The sequence below is a fragment of the Cinclus cinclus genome, chromosome 3, assembly GCF_963662255.1.
Source record: "Cinclus cinclus chromosome 3, bCinCin1.1, whole genome shotgun sequence".
NCBI lineage: Eukaryota > Metazoa > Chordata > Aves > Passeriformes > Cinclidae > Cinclus > Cinclus cinclus.
Window position 1 is genome coordinate 109,541,803 of NC_085048.1, and position 11,971 is coordinate 109,553,773.

General features: G+C 51.4%; 1 protein-coding gene across 1 annotated transcript in view; it reads left to right on the forward strand.

Moving 5' to 3' along the window:
- Positions 1–11,747, forward strand: part of LOC134041996 (serine/threonine-protein kinase pim-1-like) — a gene marked incomplete at its 3' end in the record, with an annotated part of 36,333 nt that extends 24,586 nt beyond the window's left edge. Inside the window, exons 4-8 of the mRNA XM_062489069.1 lie at positions 10,152–10,247; positions 10,341–10,391; positions 10,620–10,989; positions 11,178–11,354; positions 11,629–11,747. Coding sequence (XP_062345053.1) covers positions 10,152–10,247; positions 10,341–10,391; positions 10,620–10,989; positions 11,178–11,354; positions 11,629–11,747 — 813 coding nt within the window. The remainder of the gene's footprint in view (positions 1–10,151; positions 10,248–10,340; positions 10,392–10,619; positions 10,990–11,177; positions 11,355–11,628) is intronic.
- Between the last annotated feature and the right edge of the window lie 224 nt (positions 11,748–11,971).

Consider the following 11,971-nt stretch of genomic DNA (forward strand, 5'->3'; position numbering starts at 1 on the left):
GACCTCTAAATTTCTTCTTGAGGAAAACTGGTTTCCTAGTGGCAAAATCAACCCAAGCCACCCAAATCCCCTTACTTTGATGATTCAATTAATAGCTGCCAAAAATACAGGAGCAACTAGCTGCTGCTCTGCACACATATAGAATAGTCAATAGGAGGCCTGAGGTGTTTTGTGCTGGATTCTCTGCCAGTTAATGGAAGGCAAATTATTGAGCAATGGCAGCAAGGTACTTCTAATGGGATCTGACAACAAAACAGATGTGTTTCACTTGTTCCCTGGGATCCTTTGATCCCACAGAAGCACACCCACAGTTTCAGAGTGAAATGATATTTTTCTCTCACTTTGCTGAGTAGGTAATGCCATCTCATGCAAGGATTGCAACGGATGACATTAAGGTATCAGCCTCTTCTGTTAACAGGTTTCCTTTGTTTGTTCGATATCCTTCCTTCCTTCCTGGAATCCTTCTTTCCTTCCTTCCTTCCTGGAATCCTTCCTTCCTGGAATCCTTCCTTCCTTCCTGGAATCCTTCCTTCCTTCCTGAAATCCTTCCTTCCTTCCTGGAATCCTTCCTGGAATACTTCCTTCCTTCCTGGAATCCTTCCTTCCTGGAATCCTTCCTGGAATCCTTCCTTCCTGGAATCCTTCCTTCCTGGAATCCTTCCTTCCTGGAATCCTTCCTCCCTTCCTCCCTTCCTCCCTTCCTCCTTTCTTCCTTCCCTCCTTCCTTCCATAGGCATTATGGACAGGAGATGGTGAAGATGTTGATAAATCATCCAAAATGTAAAATGCTTTTGGAGGGATCCATTCCTGCCTGTGACCTGGAAGATATTCTGAGAAGAATAAAGAAGAAAGTAAGTGCTTGGCAGGAGAAATGTCTCCTTTGTGCAAGTATAGCCACAGCTAATAGGACATCAAACATACCTAATCTGTCTTTATCTCATTCCCCTTCTGCTCAATCATTTTGCTCCTGGGAATGAGCTGTTAATCCCCAGCCTGTTCATCTGCAGACCACAAAGGAGCTGATATTCTTAGGGGAAAAGTGGGGCTTTGAATATTTTGACTATTGGTCACAAAGAGGAAAGGGGAAGAGGAGAAAGTGGGTTTACATTTAAGCATAACTCCCCACCCTGCTGTCCCTGCTCTGCTCCCAGTAAAGCAATGAAGTGAGAAAAGTGCTTCTGAGGAGAACAGAGTCTTTGCAAAAGACACTGGAAGCAGTAGTGCCAAGAGAATTTCCAAAACTGCAGCAGATGTCCCAGTCAATCCTAATTGCTACAATTACCGTCTGTCTTTTGGGAATACTGCCCTGCTGTCAAGCCCTGTGGAGCTGGAAGAAGCTTGGTGAATCCAGCAGCATCCAGAGGAAAATCATTTGTCTGGGGGGGGACTTTCATTGTTTTTATCTACGTTATAGAAGGGAGCGTGTCCTTTGTGCACAAACAGGGAGAGCGAGTGTTGAACCAAATCACCTTCCAACAAAATTGGCCCACCCCAAAGAGTCCTAATTTTTCTGCTTTTTCCTATAAGATCTCTTGGTGCCTAGCAGTTTCCATTATTGCCATTTATGCTCGAGACTCATGAATTGGGGAGTTTAAACTGCTGCTCACTATGGCAGCACCCATAACCTGCCTTGGGCTATTGCAAACAAAGAGTTGGCATCACTGAATCTCTGGTCTGTTTCCTTCTGTAGGTTTGCAAATATTTCCCTAAGCCTTGGTAGCAGTGATCCTGGTTCTAACTTGTGTTTTTAAGCAGACGGTTTCCTATTCTATATTCTAAATGTTGGTGGGGTTTCTCTGTGTCCTTGTAGGGGATGGAAGAGCAGAAGGGTGAATGCCCATGTGTCAAGAGCCCTGTGAAGATGAGGAGCCATGTCTCAAAGAAGCCCCAGGCCACATTTCCTTCTAGTCAACGGTACTGAGCACTTTTGTTAGATGTGACAAAGCACACAACAAGCTTGACATTTCTCTTCGTCAGGAAAATCTTTCTGGAGAGATGGCCTGTGCCACTGATTCTTTCCTTTCCTACAAATTTTCTTTGATAAAAAATGCCTATATCTGCATTAATAATATTTGTAGATTGTCTCCCGTAATGATTGTCTTGAAGTCCATGCTGTTTCCAGAGCCTCATGATTCTCTAGCTTGAAATCACATCATGAGTAAATCACCTCTGGATGTTTTGCTCACAATTATCTGCAGGTATTATCACCAACAAGCCATCATTTGGTTTTATTTTCCAGGGTGAAGTCGACCTCGGATGGACGCCTCCTACACCATCCAAAAGTCCAGGTCACGTTGCCTCCAGCTGTGGATGAAATGGAGATGCTCCAGAAGCTTTGTGATCTCCTGGAAGCCAAGGGGTTTGAGACACGGATGGAAGGAGTGGCACTCCTCCTAGACCTGTGCAAAAACAGCCCCAAGCTCATCACCACAAACATTGTCCAAGTATGTAGGGTATCTTCACTGTTCCTTCCCTTCAGCTCCTCTCCCAAGCCTGTAGCAATGAAGTTAATTCAGTCTGTCTTGGCACTACATCCTGCCTTGTTGGGACAGGCTGGTCCCTCTTACCCAGACAAATTTAATTCAGGTCCAGCATGCAGGACAAGTTCTTTCAGTCCAGCTGTATTTGTCTGGCAGGTGCCTATTGATGTTGTTCATCACATGATGACAGAATTTTCCACTGCCCTAACCTATGCTGTTTCCTACTTCCAGCTGGGTTCAATGAAAGGAATCCAGCCACTGAAAGCATGGCAATTCTTCTCTTGATGAAAAATGGTTTTGGATGGGGAAGAGAAGTATCAGGCTGGGTTGGTATAACCCAAATATTTTTACAGAGCTACTTCTCCAAACTCCATCCTGTCTTGCACAAACACAACTGTGGCTACTCATTTCCATCCTTGTCTCTATTGCACTTGGTAAAGATGGTGTGTAACCTTCTCGGGTATTGAATGCTCATTTCTACATCCCCTCTCCAAACAAGGACATTTTAATCCAGCTTTCTTGCTGCTTGTTCTCTTCACAGATTTTTGATCATTTTGTCCTGAGAATATCTGACACGCACAAGAGAGTGAAGCAGATGGCGCTGGACGTGCTGGCAGAAATGATAGCCATCCTGGAAGATGCCTTGAACCCCGTGATTGTCCGTTTAGTGGAAGGAATACTAAAGAGCCTGAACTCAAAGGATACCGGGGTTCATGCTGCAGCTGTGAAAGCGCTGGAAAAATCCGTTTCTCATTTTGGTAAGGCTGACATGGACTCTCCTCAACTGTGTCTCTGCCTCTCTGACACAAGAGAACACTGAGTGCCATGAGAGCTCTTGTTGCCCGTGGAACACTCCAGCTGACATCCACCAGAAGCTGCGGGGGTGCAGTCCTTAGGCACCAGTCCCCCAAGAGGCTTGAATGTGCATCAGCATTTCCCACAAGTGCCAGGAGCCCTTGGCTCTGTGCTGCTTGTCTGGAGAGGAGGTCCTGGACTACAGCTTTGCTACAATTCAGAGGCAAAGGGGATTTTGGAGATTGCTTGGACCCCATTAGAGTTCCCAAATGAATAGCTTTGCTGTTGCCATGAAGGGACACTGGCCCATCATGGCTCCTGCAGAGCAGCCCCCTGGAAGGCTCCACATTATAGGCAGTAGCTGCCTCTGTTCCACCTTTCCCATTTGTCTTCTTTTTTCAAATGGGACACTTATGATTCACCAAGTGCATTTCCTTAAAACAAGCAGATAGAAATCCAGCTGTCAGTGATGTCTTGTTCCACATGTTGTTTTCATGGGGCAGGATGGCTGTGGCAAATACCTACACAGGCAAGGACTGCTCTAAATTCCTTTGTCACAGAGATTTATGTCAGCACTGAAAATGCTGGTCGGGAGAAATATGCCTGACAAATGGAGTGTTGAAGAGGCAGATCTTCAAGGGGAGTTTCCACTTTCTCCACCTCAGCTGCTCTGTGAACTCCTGAACTGCCTGACTCTGTGCCTTTGTGTATCCCAAGTCTGGGCTTCTTCCTGTTTGCTCTGGAGTTCAAAACCTTTTCACTGCTTACGTGTGATTGAACTCTTGAGGTCCTTGATCTGAAAGTTTAACATAGCTCCAGGTCCAGCAGACAACTTTCCATTGACAAATGTGAACGGAGAGGTTTTCTTTGGGAATTTGAACCCCCCTCAAGTAGGCTGGAAGGAAAGAAGTACATCAGCAGAAAATTACTTGATTTTATAAATTGGGGCTGCCCCTGCCCTTCCCCTCCCCACTCTCCTTTCTCCTAGGACCTCAGAAGAGTGAGCAGAAACGTGTGTTTCTCTTGTAGATAAAGTAGCACTGATGAAAGAGTTCAGCCACCAATGGAGTCAGCTGAGTGGCCAAGCTCTGCTGGATGTGACAGAGCGTATCACAGGTATGGCCTCTGCTAAGCCAAGAGGTCTCCCCAGGGAGCATTTCCAGGGCATTCCTGGCAATAGACAGTAGAGTACTGCTCCAAATCAGGAGGTGCTGAGCTTGTCCCTCCTGCCCAATGCCCATGGCAGCTGTGTTTGGCAGGTTTTCCCTGGCTGCTGCAGAGGTGTGCAGTACCTGGCACGGGGGTGGCGCTCGGCCTTGGGGCCGAGCTCTCACTGGGGCATCTCAGAGCCCACCTCCAGGAAAGGGAGGGGTTAAAAATACCCGACCTGGCTCTTCTCTTGGGAGCTCAGGGTCATCTCTGGTCCTTTAGGGAAAATGTAGCAAGTGCTGTTTCAGGCAATCCGTTTCTTTTGTCCTCACAGAATTCTCATCTTGCTCTTGAAAAGTTTTGAGACTGAACCCTGCAGTGCCTGGGGGTCACAACTTAGGTCAAAACTCAGCACCCAGATTAGGGGCACGGATTTGGTGCAAGGCAGCCTTTGGGGCCAGAGGGGCAGAAGCAGAGTGCTGAGGCTCCCTGCCTGTGCTGTCAAAGTGGCATTGGACTGAGCATTTCAGGGTGTGCAAACAGTGTCTTCCTGTGTCAGTGCTGTCCAAAATGCTACAAATGCAGCTGATAATTGATTCCTCAGAGGAGCTTGCTATGTCAGCAACAGCCCAGGATTGGAAAAGTGATAATCTCTATATATAGTGGACAAGATGATTTACAGCCTTGCTTTAACTGGGTCTAAATGCACTGCTAAGTGTGCCAGCATCTTTAAATGCAAGGTTTCATAGATGTTGTGTCTTCTTCAGCAATCTCAAATGCTCAGTGTTCGGTGACTGAGAATGTCAAAAGCCCTTGAAAGGGCATTGGGATAAAGTAGATGTCTAGGAAGAGGGAATTTAGTTTTGGGGATAATTTGATCTCTTCTTCAAATAAAGGAAATAAACATAAATTAGGACTCTTTTAGGAAGAGCAGATGTTCTCTCTGAGATTTAGTGGGAACAAACAATGTTTTCTCAAGTTCCATTGTGACCAATGTCTTGAATTGGATTTTAACTGAAATTAACACCCATTTTGAAATGGATGCCATAACCCTTTTCCTGCTTGGCAGAATTGGTTTTGGGCACTTTCAGGAAGTGTTTAAATGTTGATGATTGCTGGTGGATTACGAGCATAAAGAAAATGAAGTCTCTTCCACCACAGAATTAGAAGTGGTTACTGCATAACATTTTGCCTGATCAGAAAATATGAATGGTGTCCAGAGCATTTCAGGTTTTGATGTCTCAGCCACATCTGCCATGCAAGGAGCCTGTTGGTTGTCAATTTTTTGTCTGTGTTTGACAAAGTTCAGTTCAGAAATTGAGCAGGGAGTAGGCTTCAGAGAGAAAGGGAGAAGACACTCGTGTTGTGGTTAAATTTCATTCATCTGTGTTGCATTTTTCTCTCTACATTCTACTATTGCAGTGCACATTGCAAGAAAAATGCCATTAACATTGGGAGGGGGAATGACATTAAAATGTGGAGATGCACAAATGCCACAGCAATGAGGTCTGGGTAATTACCTAAGACACCCTGAGGTTTGAAGCAGCTGTTTGTTGGAAGGCACAAAAGCATTGTGCCAAAGACAGCAGCTAGTCACTGATGTTTCTAATCCAGCTGTCAAGCAGCACCCATGTCTGGTGGGCTGGAGTTTGGAAGTGTGGTCTAATAGTGCCCTTTGCTGTGTGCCACTGAGCAAAGGGAAGAGCCAGATTGGATTCTGGCACTTTGACATCAAGGGTCACAAAGATGGAATTGTCCTTTTTCTTAGAAACCTTTCAATTGAATCTCCATGGTGCATTTCCAAATCTTCAGTGTGGGTTTAGACAACTTCCTAATGGAAATGAAAGGGAAGTTGACATTTTAGTCATTCTTGATGTTGAAACAGGTTGTGAAATGATCCAGTAAAGGTACAAGTTCTGCCACAGGTGCAAGTATTTGTTTGGAGACAGTACTCCTGAGGTGTTGTTGGTTCTATTTTGGGGAGGATCAGCTGCTTTGGCCATTTCTGGATCGTTGGGCTCTGTGTGCTATTTCGCTGCTCTTAGCCAGAGAGGCTTCCAAGAAGCAAATCTCGAGGTGGATCCTTGTTTGCATTAAGGTTGTTGTTTCAGAAGCTTGTGTCTCTGTCCCGGCAGTGCTTGTGGAAGGGGTTTATGCCAGGAGCCCTGAAGTGGTCCAGCGCTACGCCCTGCCCGTGCTCTGGTCCTTCCTGGAGAACAAGGCGCTGCCTGTCCGCAGCGCCAATGTGCGCACGGTGGTCACCAGGCTCGCCTCTGCCCTCTACGAGGTGATGGGCACCAAGCTGAAGAAGCGTGCTGCCAGCCAGCCCCCACATGTCCAGGAAAACCTCTCCAACATCCTGGGCTGGTGAAGGCTTGATGTTCTCCAGCAAGTTGACCAAGTGCTGAGATGGACACCTGCGCTTCTGACCTTTTAGCTGGGCCAAAATTGACAAAATACTCAGGAAGGGTGTGCATCTGCCCCTGCTCTCTCCACTGCCCTTCCTAGTCATGGCATGCTCAGGGGCCTGAAGACACTCTGGATTGAGGACAAAGTGAAGGACTAGCATGGCTCAAGCCTCCCACCGAGGTAAGGTGGGAGCTGGGCCGCTCTCTGGTGGGAGGAAGGGTCTTGTGCCAGCCTGGAGAGCCTGTGCACATTGGCAGGGAGCAGTTGTGCCCTGCAGGTGCCCCCTGCCATTACTGTGCTGCTGCCAGTGCCCCGTGGAGCTGTAGGGCTGCTGAGCTATGGGGCAGGGAGAGGAGCAGGAGGCTGCATGTGCAGCTGAGCCATTGCTGGGAAGCACAGGGCTCTGGGCTCCCTGCTGTCCCAGGGCAGCCCAGAGGCCAGGGAGTTCCCCTGGGAGATCTGTGGAAGTGGCTCAGGGTGTGCCCCTGGCCTGCCTCCAGAGGGTGATGGTAGGAGAATGTTTCCCTGTGCAGCTATTTATGAATTTCCAAGAAATGTGTTCTATGAAATATGGAGCTTCAGATGCTTTAGGTTTGCATTGCAGCCTCTGTTACATTTTGTGTCTCCATTTTGCAGACCTGCCTGGCTCCTGTGTTTCCACCAAGTTTTCTCTGGACATTCTTTTGTGCATTTACCCACAAAGTCCTTTCCTGCTGTCCAGAAGAGCTCTTTCCTCCAAGCCCAGGAAGAAGCTGCTGCCTATCCCAAGAGCGTTTGAAGACAAGGATTTATGCATTAGCCTGTATAGTTCCAGATGTACATATGTTCTGATAGTTATCTGTAGGTTTCAATAAATATATTTAGATTGTATCTTAATAATTTTGTTGTTATATTTTTTATTGTGTATATTTTTGGTGGTATGTTTTGTTTTTTTATATTTTATAGTTTTATATTTTTTCCCATTGACATGCTAAGGATGGCCAGGTCCTTGAGACCTTGAGATGGGGAAGGGAGAGCCTCCCTTTTTTTTGGGTGTTTCTCTGGGAGGGCGGGGCCAGTGTGGGGAAGGAGGCCAAGGCCACGAGATTCGAAGCAGGTAAAGGAGCGTGGGGGGGCAGTTACTGGTACTCACCTCTTTTTGGCTCTGGAAGGAGGAAGGCAGCTGGAAAACCTCACCGCGCCATCCCAGTGCCAGGAGCTGCCTCTTCTGGTGTTGGACCTCACACCCCTGCCAGGATGCTGTCCTGCTTCAGTTTGCTATCTCCAAGCATCCTGTTGGAGCACCGGGACCGACACTGCTCCAAGGATTCGTGAGCAGAGTCTCTCCTCCACCCTTCCCATCTGGGACACAGCTGCCATCACCCCCAGCTCTCCTGCAGCTGTGCAGGGATCCACACACCTGCCCTGTCCACTGGGAACCTGCCAGAGCTCACTGCCAATGGCGATGGTAACTGCACCAGAGGGGAAAAGAGCACACAACCAAAGGAACTGTGACTGGGTTCCTGTTAATTTCATAGTTATTGTTGTTTAGATTGGCCTTGTTGTATATTTAGTAGAGAACTGTTCTTCCTGTCCCCCTGTCTTTCACTGAGAACCTCTTGATTTCAAAATTATACTGACTCAGTGGGAAGGATTTTACTTTCTCCATTTCAAGGGAAGGTCCTGCTTTTTCCCTAGCACACATCTGTCCATTCAAACTAGGATACGGAGCATGAGGTGCAGGGCTGATGTGTGAAAGCAGGAGGATCTCCTCCAAAGTAACTTGTTTAATTGTCCATTTTATTACTTCTCTATTTACTCCACACTACTAAGGCAAGGCAAGCTTTGCTTGCAGGCAAAACAGGCATGGGATACACTAGGGTCCCTTGCAGGATCAGCAGGGCTGGCAGTGACAAAGCAGGCAATCTGCTTCATGGTGAGCCACTACACAGCCGCATCCCAATGTGGGTTTAAGTAGCATGGTATTATGGAGAACTCCTTTTCTGCATCAGATACTAAAAGAACGTTCACAGCTTCTGGTGGCAGTCAGCTGGAACATTCCACAGGCAACACGAGCTCTCAAGGCACTCAGTGTTCTCTAGTGTCAGAGGCAGAGACACAGTTGAGGAGAGTCCATGTCAGGGGTCAGCCTTCCCAAACTGAGCAATGGATGCTTCTGCCACTAACACTGACAGGAAATAAACAAACAAAATTTCTGTGCACACCAGGGCTACCTGTGGATTAAATTATTTCTGTTTCACATCCCGGCCAGAACAACATCGTGGTCAGAATATCATTGTTCCTAGATTCTCTAACACTAAAAATATTGCTGGAGAGTTTTTGTCATTCCCATAGATTTGGTGACATCCAGACACACTTAACAATCCATTTGGGTCCAAGTTCCATATTGCAGACGATGTCTTTGGGCAGCCTGCAAGTGTCTCAGCAGAGAATGAAAAGGGATGACAATACTGACACGATTTCTCTTTGCTACTTGAAATTTAAAAGCTCCGCTCCAGCCCACACTGGCAAAATTGTCAGAAGAGGCAATTCTTCCCCACAAAATGCTTCATCTCACTCAAACAAGAAAGCCACAAGCCAACAGTCTTCTTTACGCCTCCACTGCTTTATTTGGCTATTTCTCTAATAGGAATTAGCTTCATTTATTCTTACTTTGTTTCCTGTGTTCCACGGGGCGCGCGGCGGCTCCTCCGTTGGGTTCGCGGAGGCAACGGCAGAACGGCCGCGCGCTCCGGCGGCTCCGCAGCAGCAGCAGCAGCAGCGCCTGTCTCGATCGGTTTTCCGCTCGAGTTCCCGCTCGCCCTCCGTGCCCTTCTCCCTTTCAGACTCCCTGTGATCCCGTTCAGTCCCGTCCTTGTTGCGCCTCTCCCAGCCCGGCTCATGCCGCGCCCCGCAAGGCGGCCGTGGGCGAGCCAGCCCCCTGCCCGCCCCTGTCGGGCACGCCGCGGTGCCGCCTCCGCGGGGCTCAGTCCGTACCGCCTGTGGCACCTTTTGAAGAGCCTGTGGACGAGGTCCTCGCTGCGCTGGTGGCGGTGGTGGAGCAGCAGCGTCTCTTGGCTCCGCCTGGCGCGGGCCCTGGCGCTGGCCCGGCCCCGACCGAGGCCCCTCCCGCGGTTCCGCCCACAGCTGGCCCGCAGCCGCCCGGCTCCCGCCCCGCCGCCGGCGCATTCCCCCGAGCGAGCCTCGCCGCCCGGCAGTTCGGCCGCCGGCCCCGAGGCGCCGGAGCCCGGGGCGGCTCGGGAAGCAGCGGCGGCCGGGGCGGGCGGGTGCCCCGGGCAGAATGCCGAGAGCGCGGTGCCGTCCGCACGGGCGGAGAAGCCTCCCCTGGAGCAGCTGTACCGGGAGGGCCCGCTGCTGGGGAGCGGTGGCTTCGGCAGCGTTTACGCCGGGACCCGGCTCGCCGACGGCGTCCCGGTAAGAGACGGGGCCGGCTCGGAGCGGGGAGGGGGGCGGCGAGCGGCGGGCGGCGGGCGGCGAGCTGAGCCCTCCGCTCGCCTTGGCTTGCAGGTGGCCATCAAGCGAGTGTCCCGGGACCGCGTCTTGGAGTGGGCGCGGCTGGTGAGTGAGCGGGGCCAGCGGGAGCAGGCGGCGGGGCGTGGCGGGCGGGGTAAGGCCAGGCCCGGCCGGGTGGGAGCCGGGACGCTGCGATGGGAGCGAGCGTGGAGCGAGCGGGGGCCGCGCAGCGTCCCGGGCCATGGGCAATGGGAACTGCGGTGGCGCCGGGCAGCGGGTGGCGAAGGCGAGCGCAGCATCGGCGCCGCTGACGGCATGGCGGCTCCCCCGCAGCACGACGGCGCCCTTGTGCCCCTGGAGCTGGTGCTGCTCTGGATGGTGTCGTGGCCCGGCTTCCGCGGCATCGTGCGGCTCCTGGACTGGTTCGAGCTGCCCGACGGCTTCGCGCTGGTCATGGAGCGTCCGGAGCGCTGTCAGGACCTCTGGCACCTGCTGCACGCGGGGGGGTTCCTGCCAGAGCCCGTGGCGCGGGCGCTGTTCCGGCAGGTGCTGGGGGCCGTGCGGCACTGCACCAGCCGCGGCGTCCTGCACCGCGACATCAAGGCCGAGAACGTGCTCGTTGACCTGGCCACCGGCGAGGCGAAGCTCATCGACTTCGGCTGCGGCACCATCCTGCAGGACACGTTCTACACCCAGATGGCCGGTGAGCCCAAAGCCGGGGCCCAGCCGGGCAGTGGAGCTTCTCCCCTGTGCTTCCCCAGGTGGAACACACAGGGAGGGAGGGAGGGGGAATGCTGCTTCAGCCGGCTGCAGCCAAGTTGCATTTTGGCAGGAGGTGGCTGGGAGGGAGCAATCAACATTGGCCTGATGAGCTGTGCCCGTGTGCCATAGGAACGCGGGAGTACTACCCACCGGAGTGGATCCTCTTTGGCCGCTACCATGGCCAGCCAGCCACCATCTGGTCCCTGGGCATCCTGCTCTATCAGCTGGTGTGCAGGCACCTTCCTTTCAAAAGCAGAGAGGACATCGTCCGGGGACAGCTCTTCTTCCCGCCCCGGGTGTCTCAAGGTGGGGATGGGCCTTCAAGGCACGGGAGCAAGAACGGCTTTGGGAGAGGGCAGGTGGCACATAAGTGTCCTGCTGTTGCAGCTGGGGAGGAGGTTCATCTCCTGGGCTGAGCTGAACGAGGTGGCAGGTGTACCTCTGCTGCTCTCTTCCAGAAGAGAGGATGGATGGGAAGCTGTGCGAACAGCTCTGAGCACTCTTAGTGTGCTGTGGGCACTGTGAAATCTGGGAGAGCATGGACAGGAGCTGACCAGCAGTTTCTGTTTTCTCTCTGCAGAGTGCCAGCACCTGATCAGGTGGTGCTTATCCATGGACCCTGCAGACAGGCCATCCTTGGATGACCTTTTAGAACATTCTTGGGTGCAGAAGCCCCACCTGGCCCAGGAGACAGCAGAGATCCATCCCTCTGCACAGTAGAATCCAGGATGCCCGCAAGCAGCAGCTGCTCGTGTCTTGTGGCTCTCAAAGAATTCCCCAGAGCATTTCCCAGTGGCCCTGGCATGGAGCAGAGAGCACAGCCAAGGAGGTGCTTCCTCAGGTCCCCGGCGATTTGTGGAGGGAGCGGCTCAGGGCTCCCCATCCTATTGGAGAAATTGTGGCACGGTGCAGTGAAGTTGCCA